We start from the raw sequence: 20,135 nt of genomic DNA, 5'->3' as shown, positions 1-20,135 counted from the left end.
AGCACTTCTTAAATCACATCTCTGTTGTTGTCATTGGGTCTTTTCCCTTCCTCCTCCAAAGAGTTTAAGAAATGCCAAGTTAAACATAGCTAAACAGGTGTTTTTTTTTTTTTAATTTTTTTTTTACCTGCGGAATCCTCAGAACTCTTAAGTGGCTTTATATTCATCCAAAACGTCTTCTAAGCGGTGCAGAGAATGGAGTGTTTTCCAAACTTATCTGAAACCAGAAACATAATTTCATGGGATTTACTAACAATGTCATGCAGAAACTAGTGTGTCACACGCGGAGCGTGGGGAATGTGGCCTAGAAATGTAGTTCCCTTCACCCACTGTGGCTCTGCGATTAATGGGAATAGCTCTTGGCCCGTCCATCTGCAGATGGAGATGTTTGTTTCCATTGCCGAAAATGCTGTGGTGGGAAGGCACTGGCAGTGTCGCCTGTTGAGGAACTTGTTTTGCCAAACATACTCAGCAGGTGACTGAGGAGTGCCTTCCCCTCCCATAAGGCCCCTTCTGCCGGCAGAAGACGCCTGTGACCTCAGCTCCCACCTGGTGGAGCAGAGATGGGCAGCACTGGGCAGCCCCGAGCCTCCGGGAGGCCCCTGTTCACCCACAGCGTCCCAGGTGCACTGGGTGTTGCCAGGCAGGGATAGGGAGTGGGCTCTGGGCAGAGTCGGTGTGAGTTCACCAAAGTCTCCACCTTGAGTTCTTCCAGCCCAGTTGTAAGAGAGCCCACAAGGGTCAGGGGAAGCCGAGATGGAGGTACACACCCAGGGAACATCGTGGTACCTGCTGCAGGGAAGCCCACGGGCGTGGCTGTGAGTCCCAGGAGGCAGAGATCAGCAGCCTGAAGGTCTTCTCAAATATGGGAGGCCAGACCCAGGAGGTGAAGGAAAAAGGTTTATCCATGGGAGAAGGAGTAGTGGAGCTCTCCCACCCCTAACCGGATGATTTTGCAATAACCAGAGGCAAGAACAAGAAACCGCAGCCGTTCTCCTGAGGGGACAGGGGGCCCCGTTTCTCCAAAGTCCCCTCTCACCCTCAGGCATCATGAACCTAGAAGGGGAATTCTTCCATCTCCCTGGTCCTGGCCACGCAGTGTCCACCTTTCCCATTATAGCCACGATGTCCGTGGAGAGGGAAGTCCAGCCCCGGGAAATCGGAACTTGTGCCCAGGTCCTTGCCTGCTGAGGCTTGAGCCGGCATTGGGCACAGGTGGCTCTGCCCAGCCCTCAGCCTCTCTGCCTTGTCCCTGAGCCCGAGAGCACAAAAGAGCCCCTCCAGGGGAAATGCTGCTGGTGTCATGGCAACAGCTGCTTCACTCTTGATAGGGGCCCGGCCAAAGCCCCGTCTCCCGCAAGCACTGGACCCCAGAGAGGATACCAGGGCCTGCAGGGTGAAAGTGAGCTCCTGCTAAAAGGGGAGGCCCAGGCTGCGGGGTCCAGGTTGCCCCTACCCCAGCCCCACGCATCCAGGAATCTAGCACGTCTGCAGCCCCTCGGGCGTGAGCCCACTCCCTGTCAATCACAGTTGAAGGCAGTGCTTGCTGAGTGTTCAGGCTTCCCATGGCCCCCTGGCCCCAGGTTGCTCCCTGAGGTCCAGGACACTGCCTGCCTCACCTTGAACTGGGGTCCCCTGGGCCTGCAGTGTCTCCTCTGTCATTGCCAACAGCTCCTTATGCACTCAGAGTGGCCTCCTTTTGTTCCTTTGTCCTGGTGATCAGGGGAGAAGGCATTTAGACTCCCCCTACCCCCATGCCATGGGAGGAAGCCGGAAGCAGGGGTCTCGGAGGATGGGAGACACGGGTCTGGGGACTGGGGTTTCTGTGCCCGACGGGGACAGCAATGCAGGCTTCAGGCTTCAGCTGGGTCTCTGACAAGAGCCATGGACCACAGGAGGAAGCACGTGGCGCCCTCCTGCACGTGAGCAGCTGGGAGGCTGCTCTTCTAGGCCTGTGGCTTAGGAGCCCGGAGCCTCCTAGAGCCCAGGGTCACACGTGTCTGAGCTTGAGGCCCCGACTTGGGAACCGAGGGAGCGCCGTCTGGATTGTGCAGTTGGTGAACTGCGGCTTCGGTTCGATCCTTTGTGGCTCTGCAGCCGCTCGATCCCTAGGTGTGTTTTGCTCTGCCTCATTCCCTCAAGGTGTTGGGACCTTGCAGACGCGGGTGCTGGAGATCACCACCGCGTCCATTCAGAGAGCTTTCCTGAGGCCCACAGCGTGCAGGTGGCAGCCATTGTGCTGGCACTGGGAGGGTCGCGGCCTCGGGCCGGGGCGGTAACCGGCTCTTCCCTAGCTGCTGCAGCACTTGATGTGTGTAAATTCATGGAGTCCTTGTGGCCACTGGGAGTGGAGAGCGGGCATTATTTTCATTTCACAACTGAGTGTCACATGTCCCAGATTGTCAGCCAGGACATGGCCCAGCTAGGACTTGAACCCGGGAGGTCTGGCTCCAGGGCTGACTCTTTGTCTACAGCCCGGTGTATTGCAGTGTAGACAGGACACTCAGCGCCTGGCCGAGCCCGTCAGCCGCAGTCTGCAGACCATGGCTGAGGGAGCCTGAGTGATCTGTAGGGGACCTCAGGGCACTGGACATGCACGCACAGAACCAGGGCTGCAACCCCCTGTAGTTGTAGCATCAGCCTCTGTAGGTGGCAGCAACAGACATTTGGGCTGGGAGGCAGGGCTTGGTGGTCAGCACCACGCTCACACAGGACCAGCTGTGCACCTGCCTGGGCCCTCTGCAGCTTCAGGCTCCGATGGGGTGGCTGGGCCAGCTGCTGACGCCTCTACTCTGCTCCCCGCAGCTTGCACGCGGACACCAGGTGGCGCTGTCATCTATCAGCTACGTGGGCTGCTCCCTCTCCGTGCTCTGCCTGGTAGCCACGCTGGTCACCTTCGCCGTGCTGTCGTGAGTCCCCTTTTCTAATCCACCCAACAGCCCCTCAGCCCCTGCCTGCACCCCAGATCTCAAGATGGATGAGACGGGAGAGGGGAGGGGCTGTGGAGGTAAGAGCACCAGGCTTAGCTAAGCTGGAAAGGTCTGGAAAGGCCCCCAGCCCAGGCACAGGAATTCTGGTGGAACCCAAGCCAGGCAAAAGGAGATGGCCATGGGCCTGGGGACACCTCAGCCCCCCTCAGTTCAGACATTCATTCTGGCTCCCACGTTCCTCAGCACAGGCGTGTGGTCGGCTTTGAGGGCCTGACTGTGCCCAAGAGAGATGAGAACATGCTTGAATGGGGACTGGACAATAACCAAGTAAACAAAAGCGAGAACAAACGTCTTCACGGTGATCACGCCACGAGGCAGCAGGGCAGAGAGGGAGGGGTGCAGCTGGGTCCCAGCAGTGGTCAGGAAGCTTATGCTGAGGGAGACATTCAGGCCACCATGCAGGGACTGGGGAGAGGGTTTACCGCATGGGAACAGCTATGCAAAGGCCCCACAGCTGGAATAAGCTGGGACTTTAAGAAGCAGGAACATGAGTTGGGAAAGAAAAGAACTGAGTCAGGGCAGAGCCACGGCCCAGGATCAGACTGTGTAGGGCTGGGTGGGCATGCAAGGAGCTGGGATCAGATCCAAGAGCAATAGGGAGCCACTGAGGGTCCACAGCAGGGAGTGACAGCAGCCCTCTGGCTGCTCTTGGAGAAATGGATACAGGGACTTTGTGGGCCATGGAGCTGAGCCTGGGGGACTGGGTCGGTGCAGGGCCCGGGCCTCATACCCTGCTTCTGTCCTCAGCTCCGTGAGCACCATCCGGAACCAGCGCTACCACATCCACGCCAACCTGTCCTTCGCTGTGCTGGTGGCCCAGGTCCTGCTGCTCATTAGCTTCCACCTTGAGCCGGGCACGGTGAGTGGGCGCAGCTCCTTGTTCCTGTGCTGTCCTTCCCCTGCCTCCTCAGATGTCACTGGGTGGCACCTTCTCCTGCTAGCTTTTTCCACTCAAATTTCAGACCCTATCTCACCAGACAACCAGGGCTGTGGTTTTTCGGGGGAAGCAGAGACCGCGACATGCACGAGCTGGTTCCTCTGCTGCACGCCAGCCTTGGGTAAAGCTGCCGCTGTCGCCACCCACTCACACTGCCTAGCATCAGCTACGCGCAAGGCACGGTGACAAGGGCTTGTATCTGCAAAGCCATCTCACCCCCTAAGCAGCCTGTCATCCTCCCCGCCTACAGATAAAGGAATTGGGGCACAGGGCTTACAGGCCTTGGCCAAGCTGACGGCCTGGTGTGGGCAGACCAGGACTCTTGTCAGCTGCAGGCCGTGCGCTTCATCAGGTGCTGGACAGCAAACAGTTGTGCCACCTCTGCTCAGCGAAGCAGACCTGCAGACCTAGATGCCACCTTTCCCTGCTCTTTGCATGGAGTTGGGGGTTCTCTGGGGCCCTAGGAAGTCTTAGACCTCACAGAAGTCAAAGAGCTGAGACTCTGAAGTGACCCAGCAGCAGAGTGATGTGGGCTTGTAAACCAGCTGATGGAAGAGAAAAACAGAGGGCTGCCTGCTCCATGTGTGGGAGGAAAAAGGGAGCTGGTTCTGGCAGAAGCTCTTAGGAACCCAGCAGGATAAGCCTGGGGTCTTAGGGTGCAATCAGGATTGGCCAACAGAAGATGAACGCTTTACCCCATGCCTGGCGGATCAGCAGAGCCTCTCCTCACTGCCCAGCGGAGCCCTTTGTCCCCATGCATGTCCTAGGGCTGCTGCTATGGACGGACCCGCCTTCCTGTGGCAGCAGGCATCTCCCTCACAGGGCACCCCACCTTGGACTCATGGGAGCATCCGCGAAGTTCCTGGATGCACCGTGAAATAGACAGGGTGTGCAGTGGCCTCATGCTCTCCCGCTGGATGCTTCTCAGGCTCCGGTGTGAACCATCACGCGAGGATTCCTTACAGTGCAGATTTTGGTTCAGGAGCTGTGGGTGGGGCCCAGAATACTGTATTTCTATCAATCATTCAGGTGATGCTGACGCTGCCTGTCCAAGTCCACGCTGGGGAGCGAGGTCCCACTGTGTGCTGGCAGCAGGAGGGGAGGCAGGTCTGCAGCAGCTCCAGGTGTCTATAATCCCAGCTGGTGGCCCTAGGGGACTGGGAGAGCATCTGTCCTCCAGAACCCTGTCTCTGAATCCCAGGGAAGGGCTCTGATTGGTCCTGCTCTCCCAGAGACCTGTCTCTGAATCCCAGGGAAGGGCTCTGATTGGTCCTGCTCTCCCAGAGACCTGTCTCTGAATCCCAGGGAAGGGCTCTGATTGGTCCCGCTCTCCCAGAGACCTGTGTCTGAATCCCAGGGAAGGGCTCCGATTGGTCCTGTTTGAGGGGTGTGCCTACAGGGTAAACCTTTGTGCCAGATGGGAGAGGATGATTGTAGTGGTTGGTCCCACCCGAGCCTCTTGGGTAGGGAGGGGCTGCTCCCCAAGGGAAAGGGGCAGCTGGTCCTGGAAGACACAGGGCCAGGGGTCACTGAGCCAACAAAAATAATAGGTGTGTCTTATTTTTTATCTATATGTAACAGATCATGATGACAAGAAACACATTTAGTGGCTCATACATTCCTTCTCTGAGAACTGACTTGGGCACATCTGAAGGACACAACTTGGAGCACCAGCAGAGCTGGATTGTCCTGGGGTCCTTGGCTTGTGTTCCTTCCTGGGCTCTGGTTCCCTGGACTTTTATCTAGAGCTAAGGGACAAGCCCTGGCTGTTCCCAGCACCTGGACTCACGGGGAGCAGAGGGGTGGAGCCCCAGGAGGATCTGAGGCTGCACAGTTCAGGGCCTGCCTCTCTCCGTCCTGGGCACCTGGGGCCTCTGGGCCACAGGGGAGGAATGAAGAGGTTCCCAAGGCCCTGCCTGTCTGTCCCTGAGCCCTATTGAGGGGAAGCCTGTGGAGCAGCATGGTTGTCTGAGCCCCTTTCAGTTCTGGGTAACTACAACTTGGAAGCTGCAGTCAATTTAGTTAGAACTAGAAGTCTCAGCATCTAGGGTTCAGCCACATGGCAGGCAGCAGGCTCCACACCTCCCTGGGAGCCACATGGCTTCCAAAGTTCCCTGTTCCAGTCCTCACTTGAGGGGAGGGAAACTCTTCCATAGTCCCCATCTTAGCCCCAGTATCCACCCTGATTGGACCAGGTGAGTCATGTGCCCATCCCTGAGCCAATCCTGTTGCAAGGAATGGATAGTTTTGCTGATTGGTTGGGCCTGAGTCCTGTGCCCTCTCCTGAAACAATCACCATCCCTGGGGACAACATGGTACTGTGATTGGCTAGCCATGAGTCACGTGGTGCACCCAAATCCCTGGGCCTGAGCAACAGGAAGATACCCTGGGAAGAAATGTGGTCACATGACCAAAAGACCCCCCAGGCCACAGATACTGGGAGGCTGGGACCATAGCCACGCCCAGGGCCCACCCTGGGCTGTCTCACCTCCCATCTCTGGTTAAATCCTAGACCCCCTGCCGGGTGATGGCTGTGCTCCTACACTACTTCTTCCTGAGTGCCTTCGCATGGATGCTGGTGGAAGGGCTGCACCTCTACAGCATGGTGATCAAGGTCTTTGGGTCGGAGGACAGCAAGCACCGTTACTACTATGGGATGGGATGGGGTAGGTGGGGCAGGGCAGGTGGGATGGCAGGGCAGGAGGGACAGGAAGAGAGGGCAGGAGGGACAGGAAGAGATAGGTGGGGATGGGGCAGGCAGGACAGGATGAGACAGGTGGAAGTGGGGACAGAAGGGGCAGGTGGGGATGGGGGGAGGTGGAAATGGGGTTTGATAGGATGGGATAGGGAAAGTCAGATGTGCTTTCATCTTCATATGCTTCTTGGCGCCTCCTAGAGACCCAGCTAGAAAGGAGAATCCACTGGCTAATCAAAGGCAAAAATTCCACATCACTTGGAAACATTTCCAACCTTCCTGACTTGATTTATCAATTTTGGTGATCTTTTCAAAGAACCAACTTTTCGTTTGATTTTCTTTTTTGTTTTTCTATTATATGTTTCTTTAATTTCTGCTTTAATCTTCATTCTTTCCTTTCTTCTGCTTATTTTGGCTTTAGTTTCTTCTTGTTTTCCAGTGTGTTGAAGTGAAAGTTGAGGTTACTGAGTTGAGATTTTCTTTTTTAATATAGGCATGATACTGATATATTTTCTTCTTCCCACTGCTTTAACTGCATCCTGTATATTTCATTTGTGCCTTCGTTTTAAATTCATCTCGAAGTATTTTCAAGTTTGTTTAATTTTTATTTGGCCCATTGATGATTGTGTTAATTTGCGCATATTCGCGAGTTTCTCGCTTTTTTCTGTTATTGATGTCTAATTTTATTTCATTGTGGAAAGACAGCATATTTTGTATGATTTCAGTCCTTTTAACTGTATGAAGGTTTGCTTTATGTCTTAGCAAGTATCTATCCTGGAAAGTGTTCCATATGCCCTTGAGAAGAATGTGTATTCTGCTGTTGGATGGAGTGGCCTCCAGATACGTGTTAGGCCTAAGTTGGTTTATAGTGTTGTTCAAGTCTTCTGTCTCCTCCCTGATCTTTTTCTAGGTGTTCTGTCCATTACTGAAGTATTGAAGTCACCATTTGTTGTATTGTCTATTTCTCCCTTCAGTTTGTTGATGTTGTTTCCTGTCGCTTAGGGTTCTGTTTTTAGGTACATATGTGTTTATACTTACGTCTTTCTGACGAATCAACCCTTTTACATTGATAAAACATCTCTTCATCTCCTTCTGTTTTGTTTTAAAGTCTGTTTGTCCCATATGATTAGTAGAGCCACTCCAGCTTTCTTGCAGTTGCTGTTTGCAGAGTATATATATTTTCCATCCTTTTACTTTCTACTTATTTGTATCTTTGAACCTAAGGCATATCTCCTGTAAACAGAATACAATTGGATTTTTAAAAATTGTCTGTCAATTTCTGCCTTTTGGCTGGGTCATTTAATCCTTTCACATGTAATGTTATGATCTATATGGCGACTTCACATCAACAGTTTTTCTCTTGGTTTTCTCTGTGTTTACTGTCTGTTTTGTGTATTCTTCCTTTACTTCTTTCTGTTGAATTAAGTGAATATTTCCTAGTGTAACACTTGAATTCTCTTAATGATTTTTTCACTTCCTTTGGTTATTTTCCTAGCGATTGACCTAATGCTTGCTATATACATCTTAGCATATTAGAATCTATTCCAAATTTATACTAAATTACAAGATACAAAGATTATTTTTATATAGGCATATTCTCTCTTCCTTTTGTTCTGTGGTTATTGTTATACATACTACATTTGTATAAGGCACAATTCAATAATACACTTTTATAACTGTTACTTTAATCTTGTATCTTTTAAAGAAGCTGGGATAAAAGGAGAGCAAGTATATATTTATAGAGTTATATTAACCTTCTTATTTCCTATTTCTGGGTCTCTGTATTTTTTTCCTGTGAATTTGAGTTTCCATCTGGTGTTGTTGCTTGCTATGTGTATATATGTTTCTATGTGTGTTAAGATTACTTTTTGGGGTCATTTGCTTTCAGCCTGGAGAACTTTCTTTGTTATTTCTTGTAAGGCATGTCTGCTAGCAACAGATTTAGTTGTTGTTTATCTGGAAATGCCTTTATTTCATCTTCATTTTTAAAAAGTAGTTTTTCCAGATATAAGATTCTTTCTTGCTTTTCGTTCTTTGATTACGTCATCTCACTGCCTTCTGGCTCTGTTGTCTCTCATGATAAGTCAAGACTTAATCTTACTGGGGCCCCTTGTATTTGAAGAATTGTTTTTCTGTTGATTCTTTCAAGACTTCCTCTTCCTATTTGTCTTTCAGCACTTTCACTCTGATGTGACTGGGTGTATATCTCATTGTGTTTACCTTTTTTTTTTTTTTTCTTTTTGTGACAGGGTTTCAGTCACCCAGGCTGGAGTGCAGTGGCGGCGCTCACTGCAACCTCCGCCTCCCAGCCTCAGGCGATGCTTCCACCTCACCCTCTTGAGTAGCTGGGACCACAGTTACATGTCACCATGCCTGGCTCATTTTTGTATTTTTGGAGAGACAGAGTTCCTCCATGTTGTCCAGGCTGGTCCTGAACTTCTGGGCACAAGCAGTCCGCCCACTCCAGCCTCCCAAAGGGCTGGGATTACAGGCGTGAGCCACCATGCCTGGCCCACGTTTTGGTGTTTATTGAGCTTCTTAGATTAATTATCTTCATCCAATTTGGGAACATTTCAGCCATTATTTATTGAAATACATTTTGTCTTCCTTTGTCTCTCTCCTCTCTTTCTAATACTCCCGTTATGAATGGTTGGTGTGCTTCATGGTGTTCCACATTTCTCAGAGACCCTTGATTTTTCTTCGTTCTTTTTTTTCTTTGTTCTTCAAATTTCGTAATCTTTCTTTGTCTCTCTTCAAGTTCACTGATTCTTCTGTCAGTTTGGATCTATTTTGGAGCCCCTCTAGTGGAGTTTTAACATTTCCGTGATTATACTTTTCAACTCCAGAATTTCCATTTGGTTCCTTTTTTAGAATTGTGATCTCTTTATTGCTATTCTGTGTTTGATGAGACAGGGTCGTTATGCAGTCCTTTACTTTTTCAACGATAGTTTCATTTAGTTCTTTGAACATATTTATAATGATTGCTTTGAAGTCTTTTTTTTTTTGATAAATATGACAACTGAGCCTTCTCACAGGCAGTTTCTCTTGCCTAGATTTTTCCCATGTATGTGTCACACTTTCTGGTTTCTTTGTATATCTCATAGGTTTTTGTTGAAGACTTGTCATCTTAGATGATACATTGTAGCCACCCTTGATACAGATTCCCTCCTTCGGTGGCTTCTCCCTGCTTGCTTATTTATTTGTTTAGTAACTTGGTTGGACTATTTAACAAGGTCTGTTTCCCTTGTGGTGTGATGGTGTGAGTCCTCTGAGGTCACTCCCCAGAGGACAGTCTCAGGCATGTGCAGTCACCCTGGGATGACAGTGGTTTTAGCAGGGCACTGCTGTCTCTTTCCGTGGCCTGTCTCTCAAGCTCTCTACTTATGTTTGTATAACACCATCTGTTAGGTTCCACTAATTGCCAGACTATGGCTCTGTTGTTTCCAACAATAGCTTGGGGCACATGCTGCTTTACAGCTTGATCTAATTAACTCCAGGCCCCTTTGTAGGGGAATTTTTGAGGCCAGTGTTTGAGGTTTGTTCTGACCCCAGGAAGGCTCTTCTTAGCTGTCTCTTCCCTGGCTCTCTCCCGTAAACCAGCCGGAATATGGTTATCTTGGTGTTGTCATGGAGCCACCAGCTTCCTCTTCATTCCCTACTGCAAAGGCTCCATTCTTCCCCAGACTACATTAGGCTTGAACTTCTCCACTCTGTTTCAAATCGGTTCCCATGGGGAGCACTTTGGAGTTCTCTAACCTAATGGGTGGCTTCTTTTCCTGGGAAGAATTCCTGAGGTACTGCTCTGGAGCTGCAGGCAAGGACAGTGGTCCACTTTTTGTGGAGTGACATGTCTGCCTCTCATGCAGGGCACTGGGTGGGGGAAATGGCTTCAGATCTTCCGAGCTTGTCTCTCCCAGTGTAGAACCTCTGCCCTATGAGTCAACAGAGATGGGGGCAGTGAGGCCCCAGGGTTCCGAGCCTGCCACACCTGGACAGACCCTGCATACTATGAGTTGGAGGAGGAAGGGAGTCCCAACCTTTCAGCTGCTTTTACCTGGACTAGAGCTTCTAGAGCACAAAGTTTGGGGGAATGAGAAATGCGGGCAGCCTTCTCCACCTCCCCCAGCCTGGAGACATACCACAGCCCTGGACTGGGAGCTGGAGGGAGTGGAGCCCTGTCTCTTGCCCACACCTACTTGGAGCAGAGCCTCTGTCACACCAAGCTGGGCAGGGAAGCAGGTTTTGGCTGAAGTGCCACAGACTCAGTCTTCTTAACAAGATTTAGTAGATTTTCTTGAGCCAATTTTTCTTAATTTGCTCTATACCCTTAGGAAAATGTGCAAGAGACTTTAAATGATTATGTTTTTAAAAACTTTTTTTTCAGCGATAGCTGTCTCTGGGGAGGGGTCTGCTGAGCGGCTCGTGCTGTCACTCTGGGGAGGGGTCCGCTGAGCGGCTCGTGCTGTCACTCTGGGGAGGGGTCCGCTGAGCGGCTCGTGCTGTCACTCTGGGGAGGGGTCCGCTGAGCGGCTCGTGCTGTCACTCTGGGGAGGGGTCCGCTGAGCGGCTCGTGCTGTCACTCTGGGGAGGGGTCCGCTGAGCGGCTTTGGCTGTCACTCTGGGAGTCCGCTCCCCAGTGACGAGGCTTCCTTGCTGAGCTTTGCCCTTGCCCATCCCAAGGAGTCCCAGTGGGCACTGGAGCTGTGGGCCGGGCTGTGCGTTGACACTCAGCATTCTCACAGTTGTTGTGGAACATTGACCAGACATGAGGAACCTGCTGCTTGTTTCGAATACATTTAATTTTCACAGTCTTCGTTATGCAAGTAGCAGGTAAACAGGCTTACTTTGTGCTTTGAGTTGGCAAATGTAATTTATTTGAGGATTAAGTGGAGATAAATTGTGCTCCCCTCATGGCTCCCTGGGGAGACTGAAGAGGCCACTTGGGCAGCCACTTCCAGACTGCTGCTGGTCATGCAGGGAGCTCCCGCAGTCACACGGATGTCCTCTGTCCTGTCTCGCTGCTCATGCAGTATCATCACGAGGATGCTTTTGCACACACTCGTCCTGAGGCCAGTGTCCTCTGCCCTCCCTCCAGGTCGCGAGTGACCTGCTTCTTCAGGCCTCTGTGATGCCCCAGAGAGGAGAGCTGCTCCTTCCGATGATATCTGACCTCATCAGGGAGGATTTAGAGGATGATTTACAGCCAACCATCTATAGTTTATTATAGTTTCTTTATGGATACAGTCATGTAATCTAGAGGCATATGTGCATGTGTGCGTGCACACAGACACTCTCCATAAGCCACAGAAGAGACAGCTGGGGTGAACGAAAAGTGTAGGATTTGTTGCTAGAGTGAGAGGAATCTCTGTATGGGGCTGTCTATGTCGCCGATGGGATAGGGTTGGGGTGCGTGTGTGACAGACAGAGAATCTAAACCAGTCTAGCCTGGAAGGATGTTTTATTTGATCTGCACAATACTAAAGGGAAAAAATGAAATATTTGCCAATATTTTAAGATTGAGGGATTTCACACAAGATTACAAAGTTCTTTTGAAAAATGAGGAGATCTGATGCCCTGAGTTTATATTCCTCCTTGACAACAGTGACTGGAACTGTGTGTTTTCTGATACCAGTGCGGCCCCAGGAGGAGACTGAGCTTGTAGTCCCTGACACAGTTCTCTGCAAATGGAGCGCTGGCTGGTTCTGTGAGTCCTGCAACCTCCATCTATCTCCCTGTCAGCTTTCCCTTAATTAATTTCATCAGGAGCCTAAGAACTGTGTCTTTCATTCCAAATGGACTGGAGCTGGCTACAAGCTGAAGTCGGGGGGTCTGCAGGCAGTTGGGCTCTCTCGACCTTCAGTTTTTAATGAAGGAGCTGGAGGCCCACCCAGAGCATGGCGGGGGGAGCCCCTGGGAGAGTGGCTTCTTCCTGCAGATTTCACCCTGGCCTTACTCTAGTTTTTGAGCAATATTATTTTTTGGAAACCTAGAGACTGTTCTGAAGCTGAGGTGGGGTGGTGGGGGCATCAGATCCACACCTTACCTTAAGGTGTTGTTGACTACTAGACTTGTGCTAGGAACTCTGAAGGGAGGGACAGATAACCTCTGTCCTCAAGGAGCCCACAAGGAAGCCAGGAGAGCAGAGTGACAAGCATTGGAGAATTTACACGTCACTGAAGCAGACAAGAAACTCTGATTGCACACTCAGAGGTGAAGGGAATGTAACTCGTTTTATTTTTCTTTATTGCAACTTAGTTTCTTTTGTGAACTCCTGTTCCTCTGGGGACAAAACTTCATCTTAGTTCCAGGCCCCTCTTTCTCTGAAGCTGCATTTTCATTCCAGGGAGATTGCATAATGCCATGATCACAGGAGGGGGATCAGTCAGGGCAGGCTGGCAAGGCTGCGATAACAAACAGCTTCCATCCCTCCTTGGTTTCAAAGAACAAATGTCATTTTCCTGTGCACGTGACAGGTCCACGGTGGCTAGTGGTGGTGGACAGTGAAGAGCCCAGGCAGATGGAGAAGGCACCACCTCAAGCCATTGCTGGATGCTGTGCAAGGGAAGGGGTCAGAGAGGACACTGCACTGGAAATCATGTGCTCAGCCCATAAGACACGTGTCGCTTCTGTACACAACTCAGTGCCCAGAGCCAGCCCCATGGCCTCAAGAGCCCCAAGGGGCAGGAGTGTGGACCTCCCCTATGCCCACATGTGGGGCATCTGGAAATAGGTGGCACCAGTGACTTCCACAGTTTCTTGGTATTGTCTCCCTCCACCCCATCTGTCAGGACACCTTGCCCCTATGCCTGTCCTCCCAGGCCTTCGCTTCACCCACCTCGGTTAATCTCTCAACACATGCTCCTCACCTGCCCCTGAATCTTAGGGGCAGATGCCAAGGACAGCACCTGTCTGGTCCCTCTAAAGGTCACCATGTTGCAAAGAGAAGCACACAAAGTAAATGCCTCTGATGACAGGGCCAGAGGGACTTCAGTTGTCGGCAGAAGCACGTTCCAGGTCTGCCCGGGTTACTGCGTGAGAGTTTCAGACGACAGCAGTGGTGGGAAAGGGGTGAGGTCTGAGCTGGTTGATGATAGAGATTATTGCAGGATTAGCTTCATCATCGAGGGGCTCATGGTTCAGAGACAGCGTATGTCATCCTCACGTCCTAATGATGAAGGCACTCACTCCGTTCCCACGGTCTGAGCACAGAATTTCAGCTGGTTCCTTGCAGCTGCACAGCTGGTCCCGGGCAGCCCCAGGAATAGAACGAGGTGTCATCTGGCCCCAAAGCCACGCTCTTCCCACTCACTGCCTTCTCCATCCTACTGCCCCTCTCCTTATCCTCCCACTTAGGAATGTTTTCTTCTTAAAAAGCCCCACAAACTCACTCACGCAGACTTCATAGCTTCCGCAGCTCATTTTGGAGGAAGCAGACGGCGGGGCCCACCCTGTTCTCAGACAGATCCTTTGTCCTTGCTCGTGGCTCGGCCTCTGCCGGACGCAGGGGTCGATGCAGGGAAGAAATGGCAGCGGAGCTCACATAGGGAAACTCAGCGTGACCAGATGACAAAGGCCCACAGTCACTGCTGGGCCCCAACTGTGCACCTCTTCCACAGAGGCCACCTCGTCTCCTTCTGGACAACTTTATTGCCCAGACATTCTGTAATGCATGTAAATCCTTATGACATTTAAAACAAAGTATTTCAGAGACAAGGCTATTCAGGAAATGTCTTTCCAGGGTAATTAACTTAAAATCCAAACCCTGACATTTGGAAGGGCAGGCACGGTGTGTACTCTGCCCGCAGAGGGCACTGGAGGCCTGTGGCCTGGAGGCACTCGGGCGGGTGCTAGAGCCGGGGGTGGGTGCCAGGAGCCACCTTCCCTCCTGCTCCTTCCTCTGGAGCAGAAATCTCCAAGAACCTGTGTGACCTCAGCTACTGAGGCAGAGAGCCACATGCTCTTCGTGGGCTTCCATCCCCCGCGCTGCTATCCCAGGAATCCGAGATGTGCCAGGAGCTGCTTCTCTTGAGCATCCTCCTGTGGAAAAGGTTTGGGGTGGAGTAAGGAGCTGGTCCTTTGCAGTCTCTCTATCTCTCTCCCATCTTTCCCGGCAGAGGGAGCAGAGGACAGAGTCTCTCCATCTCTCTCCCATCCTTCCCGGCAGAGGGAGCAGAGGACAGAGACTACTGTGCTCAGGATGGCTGCACCAGAGCAGGCCCCGTGGACGATGCCCCACTTTCTGAGTAACCAGAAGTGTGTTCTTTTCAGAAACAGATTCCCATTCGTGCAGGATCTGTTTCAAAGCTCACAGGTGCATGTGGAGGCAGAGCCATGTTTCCAGACAAATTCCATGGATGGCTGAGCTTGAGAAGTGCTGCAATGCGATCTTCCTTTTGGAGAGTCATGAGACACATTAGCACACAAAACCTCTGCACTTTAAAAGTGAAAGTAGAGGCCAGTTCAGATTTGGGTTAGGTGAGTTTCTAAAAGTAGTTTGACCATAGAGTGTTTTCGTTGCAGAATGACGAAGCTCTGGGGACTGCTGTGATCCAGATGCTTTCTACCTCATTCATGGACCTCCCTTCTATCACCACCCCCAAAAGTCTCACTTGGCTTTGTCAAATATTAAACACATTTAATTTGTCACACTCAGTTTCAAGTAATAGAAATCCAACTTGAACTGGCTAAGGCAAAAAGGGAATGTAATGGCTCATATAACAAAAAAGTTCCAAGATGTTGGACTTCAGATATGGCTTGATCCTTGAGCTTAAGTAATATAATCAAGATTTTGTCTTCTTTTTCCATCTCTCAGATCTGATCTCCTGTGTGTTGGAGCCACGTAATCTCTCGTGGTGCCAAAATGCCCGCCTGGACCCCAAGCTCACTGACATCCTTATCCTCTTAGGGGCTCGCTCGGTGGAAAAGAGAGTTTCTTCTCCACAGTTTTGAAGAAAGCCCTTGATTGAGTCTCACTGGGCCAGCCAGGGTCACATGTTCGTCTTTGAACCAATAGCTGTGGCTGGGGAATTCGATGTTCCAGTCAGCCAGTCCTGGGTCACATGCCTCAGAGCCAGGAAGGAACCAGCCCACCTGGACCTCATGGAAAGATGGAGTGTGATGGGTTCCCTAAGGAAATTATAGGCTCAAATACTATAGGAATGTGGACTGTGTGCGTGGCAAAGTCAGCCATATCCAGTGTCCCTTTAGTCCCAGCTGATCTCCCACCTTTTCCCTGCTGCTCTAGAACAGGACTTCTCAACCAACACTGTGGATACTTGGGCTGGGTGACTCTTGTAGGGTGTTTAGCAGGAGCCCTGGCCTCTGCCTGCCTGATTCTATCCCCTTATGACAACCCTAGATGACTTTAAGCCATTGCCAGTTGTCTCTTGTGGGGCCACCTTGGCCCTGGTTGAGAACCACAGGTCTAGATAGACCAAGCTGAGCTTCCCTTCCTGCCAGTCACAACGCCACATCTCACCCACATGGTTTGTTTTGATGAAGACTCATACACTTCTTGTCTAGTACATAAGTGTGAACATAGTATGAGTGTGAGTGTGTGTTATTCCTTTGTTTAGACTAAAAGTTCTTTGAGGATAGGGGCTGTTCTGTGTCCTGGCAAGTAGCACATAGTTCCCCCTCTGTATACATATATCAGGTGTACAAGGAATGAAGAAAGGAAGGGAGGGAGCGGGGAGGAGGGAGGGAGGGAAGAAAACTGGAGCAAGTGAACATGATATTCTCTGATCTTCTGCAGGTTTTCCTCTTCTGATCTGCATCATTTCACTGTCGTTTGCCATGGACAGTTACGGAACAAGCAACAAGTGAGTGCAGGGCTTTGCCTTGCTTTTGGCAGGCGTTCCGTGGAACCGGTTGTGGTGAGGAGCCCCGTGGCTCTTGCCTGCCTGTGCGGTTCTGGGTGCAGGGGTGCTGTGCAAAGCTGGCTCCCGCAAGCCCAGGCAGTGAGAAAGTCGTGGTCCAGGGAGAGGGAGAAACAACCCAGCTGTGCTCTGGACATTTTTGGGTCTTAGAACTAGCAACAGAGAGTACAGAGTGCCTCCAGGAAGAGCAGGGGGGCTGCAGGAGTTTCTGCTTGAAATTTTTCACCCATGTGGTCTTCTCAGACACAGCTCTGGTCATCCATGGAGGCTGAATTGTGACCCTTTCACCCTTTCTTGGGGTGGTCAGCAAGGGCACCGTGCAGACTGTGTGCCCAGTAACTGACAGCGGGGCAGGTACCTGCATGTTGGAGTGCATGGGGCCTGCTGTGTGCCAGGCAGGTGGTCTCGACGGTCCCGTTGCTTGGATAGTAGGGAATGGACCTTATGATATCCAGTATCTCCTGTTGCCACTTGAAATGCAGCTCATGGGTCCACAGTTGTGTCAGGAAGAGGATGGGATGGTGCTGTGGGACCAGATCAGCTGTTCAGGTTCCAGAAATATGATTTTCTTTCCTTACGAGTTAAAGAGCTTTCACTCAAATGTCTCTTGGAAGCTGCTACCTGTTCCAGCCAAGCTGAGAAACCACTGAGTGAAAACGTGGAAGATAAATATTGCCGGTGCTTACAAACAGAAAGGAAGCTGGGCGTTTTCACAGCTTCAAAATGAGATAATAGTACAGATGAATAGTGAAACTGGGAGAAACCCAGCCTTTTCCATGTTGGTGCAGGTTCCCTGAAGGCGAAGCATTTGTAGAAGGCAGTGTTTGAGAGCACGTTGAAACAGGCGTGGTTATGCAGACCACTGTTCTGGCCCATCCTTTCAATTCTGGATGCTGTTAGAAGTTGAGGGACTAATTAGAAGAAGAATGTTCTCCTCAAACACAGCTCGATGACATTTCTTCCCTTTTATCACATCTAGAGCTTGGGGATGCTGGGCTCACCCACGGTCCTGAGTCCCAGGGTCTGACTCTAATATAAGCCTCTTCCCACACTCTTGCCCGAAAGCCAGGCAGCAGCAGCCAGGTTCAGGAAGCTCACCGGGTTTCTGAACAGGATAGGGTATCCATCAGAAGCCCCTTGTTGACTTAAAATTCTGCATGAAATGCTGGAAAGCACAGTCTCTCTCTTGGCAGAAGCATCCCACTCTCCAGAGAGCCTGGTTTGAATCGCGCCTTTGCAGAGGTACCGTTCAGACTTGCGGTGCGTTTTCCTTTTTTTTTTTTTTTTTTTTTTTTTTTTTTTGAGACAGAGTCTCACTCACTCTGTCGCCCAGGCTGGAGTGCAGTGGCCGGATCTCAGCTCACTGCATGCTANGAAGCATTTGTAGAAGGCAGTGTTTGAGAGCACGTTGAAACAGGCGTGGTTATGCAGACCACTGTTCTGGCCCATCCTTTCAATTCTGGATGCTGTTAGAAGTTGAGGGACTAATTAGAAGAAGAATGTTCTCCTCAAACACAGCTCGATGACATTTCTTCCCTTTTATCACATCTAGAGCTTGGGGATGCTGGGCTCACCCACGGTCCTGAGTCCCAGGGTCTGACTCTAATATAAGCCTCTTCCCACACTCTTGCCCGAAAGCCAGGCAGCAGCAGCCAGGTTCAGGAAGCTCACCGGGTTTCTGAACAGGATAGGGTATCCATCAGAAGCCCCTTGTTGACTTAAAATTCTGCATGAAATGCTGGAAAGCACAGTCTCTCTCTTGGCAGAAGCATCCCACTCTCCAGAGAGCCTGGTTTGAATCGCGCCTTTGCAGAGGTACCGTTCAGACTTGCGGTGCGTTTTCCTTTTTTTTTTTTTTTTTTTTGAGACAGAGTCTCACTCACTCTGTCGCCCAGGCTGGAGTGCAGTGGCCGGATCTCAGCTCACTGCAAGCTACGCCTCCCGGGTTTACGCCATTCTCCTGCCTCAGCCTCCCGAGTAGCTGGGACGACAGGCGCCCACCACCACGCCCAGCTAATTTTTTGTATTTTTAGTAGAGATGGGGTTTCACCGTGTTAGCCAGGATGGTCTCGATCTCCTGACCTCGTGATCCGCCCGTCTCGGCCTCTCAAAGGCATTTTCCTTTTAAACGGTGCATCCTCAGATGAGAGGTTTCTCCTCTCCACACTCTGGGTGTGCAGCCATGAATGAGCCTCTTGCAGGTGCTGTCACTTGTTTTGGGGCATTTGCTGTCTCCTGGTCCGGGAGGTTCAGGGAGGAATGGGGGCAGGGAGGCAGTTTGCCCACAGTGAAGTCACTTCTCAACCAACGCTATGGTTGGGGCTCAGCTTCCTCATCTGCAGGATGGGAGTGATCATAGCGCCCACCTCAGGGGCAGCATAGGATTAAATGAGATGGAGTTTGTTGTGCCTTGGGGCAGACCTGCTGCTCAGTGAGCAGTCACCGAGGGAGTGAAATAAGCCAGCCCCAGGGAGACACCACATTGTGTGCCAGTGAGGACTGCACCACGCACCTGCCCAGATCCAATTAAAGGCACTCCAGGTCCTTGGGAAACAGTGTCCCAGGAGTCAAGAAGATGAGACGACCTAGGGAATCTTAGGCTCTTGACAGTGCCATAGGCTCTGCAGATGAAATTGTGAAGGAGCTGACTTGTTTTTTTTTTTTTTGTTTTTTTGTTTTTGTTTTTTTGCCTGAGTTCTGGGCATCACTTCTCAGAGGCCAGATCCTCAAACCGGACCCTCCTCTCAGGACATCAGAGCAATCACTAGGACCCTCTGGAACCTTTCCTCTCAGTTGAAGGGCACTGAGGGAGTGGAACTGACCCCGAGCTTTGGGCGTATGGGAATGGTCAGGTGCTGTGTCACTGACGACTCATCGGTATGGTCATCCCTCGCAGAAGGCCCCTCTTGGGTCATATTTGAAGTGCTCTGCAGGAAAGCCAGTCCCCAGCAAAGGTCTACTTCATAATGAAATTAAAATCTATTTTGGATTTTGGCTAAACTCTCCAGAGGTTGCTGTCCTGGTCTGCAAACCTGGAAAATCCTTTCCAAGAATGAGACGTGGGATCATCATGGATAAAAGTACATTTGCAGGGATTAGGAATGTTGTATGGCTGCCCCAGGTGGACCCTGTAGCTGAGAAAGACATCACCTGAGCAACTGCTTTTGGATGAAGGTATGCTGGCAGGTGGAAGGAGGTGGTTGAAGTAACGGCTCTGCTTCCCTCCGCAGTTGCTGGCTGTCGTTGGGGAGTGGCGCCATCTGGGCCTTTGTAGCCCCTGCACTGTTTGTCATCGTGGTACGTTTCCTGCCCTTGTGGGCGCAGAGTGGGGCTGGGGAGGGGCAGGAGGAGAGGGTGCTGGGCTCTGGAGATGGCACGGGGCTTCCTGAGGATCTTCTGAAGGATGCAGTGGTGTTCCTCGGTCACTCCTCGCTAGGGCTCCTCTGGGCCAGTGACTGAGGGTCTTATTTCTCTGAACGCTCAGGAAGGCGGTGCTTTCCAGGCGGGTCCACTCAAGGCCCAGGGCTCTTCCAGCTGAGGCGGCAGGTGCAGGCACACAGCCCTGAGAACAGCACAGGCGCGGGCTCATCCTTCCCCATCCTACGGTGCCTTCTCACCCGCCGGCTCACTCCTTG

General features: G+C 51.1%; 1 protein-coding gene across 1 annotated transcript in view; it reads left to right on the top strand.

Annotated features, from left to right (window-relative positions):
• Positions 1 to 20,135, top strand: part of ADGRD1 (adhesion G protein-coupled receptor D1) — a 162,329-nt gene that overhangs the window by 121,686 nt on the left and 20,508 nt on the right. The window contains exons 12-16 of the mRNA XM_017887671.1: positions 2,806 to 2,909; positions 3,738 to 3,849; positions 6,440 to 6,593; positions 16,377 to 16,443; positions 19,731 to 19,797. Of these exons, the coding sequence (XP_017743160.1) occupies positions 2,806 to 2,909; positions 3,738 to 3,849; positions 6,440 to 6,593; positions 16,377 to 16,443; positions 19,731 to 19,797 (504 nt within the window). The remainder of the gene's footprint in view (positions 1 to 2,805; positions 2,910 to 3,737; positions 3,850 to 6,439; positions 6,594 to 16,376; positions 16,444 to 19,730; positions 19,798 to 20,135) is intronic.

The sequence above is a fragment of the Rhinopithecus bieti genome, unplaced genomic scaffold (genome assembly GCF_001698545.2).
Source record: "Rhinopithecus bieti isolate Rb0 unplaced genomic scaffold, ASM169854v2 scaffold_17862, whole genome shotgun sequence".
Lineage (NCBI taxonomy): Eukaryota > Metazoa > Chordata > Mammalia > Primates > Cercopithecidae > Rhinopithecus > Rhinopithecus bieti.
This window is presented reverse-complemented; position numbering and strand designations above follow the sequence as displayed.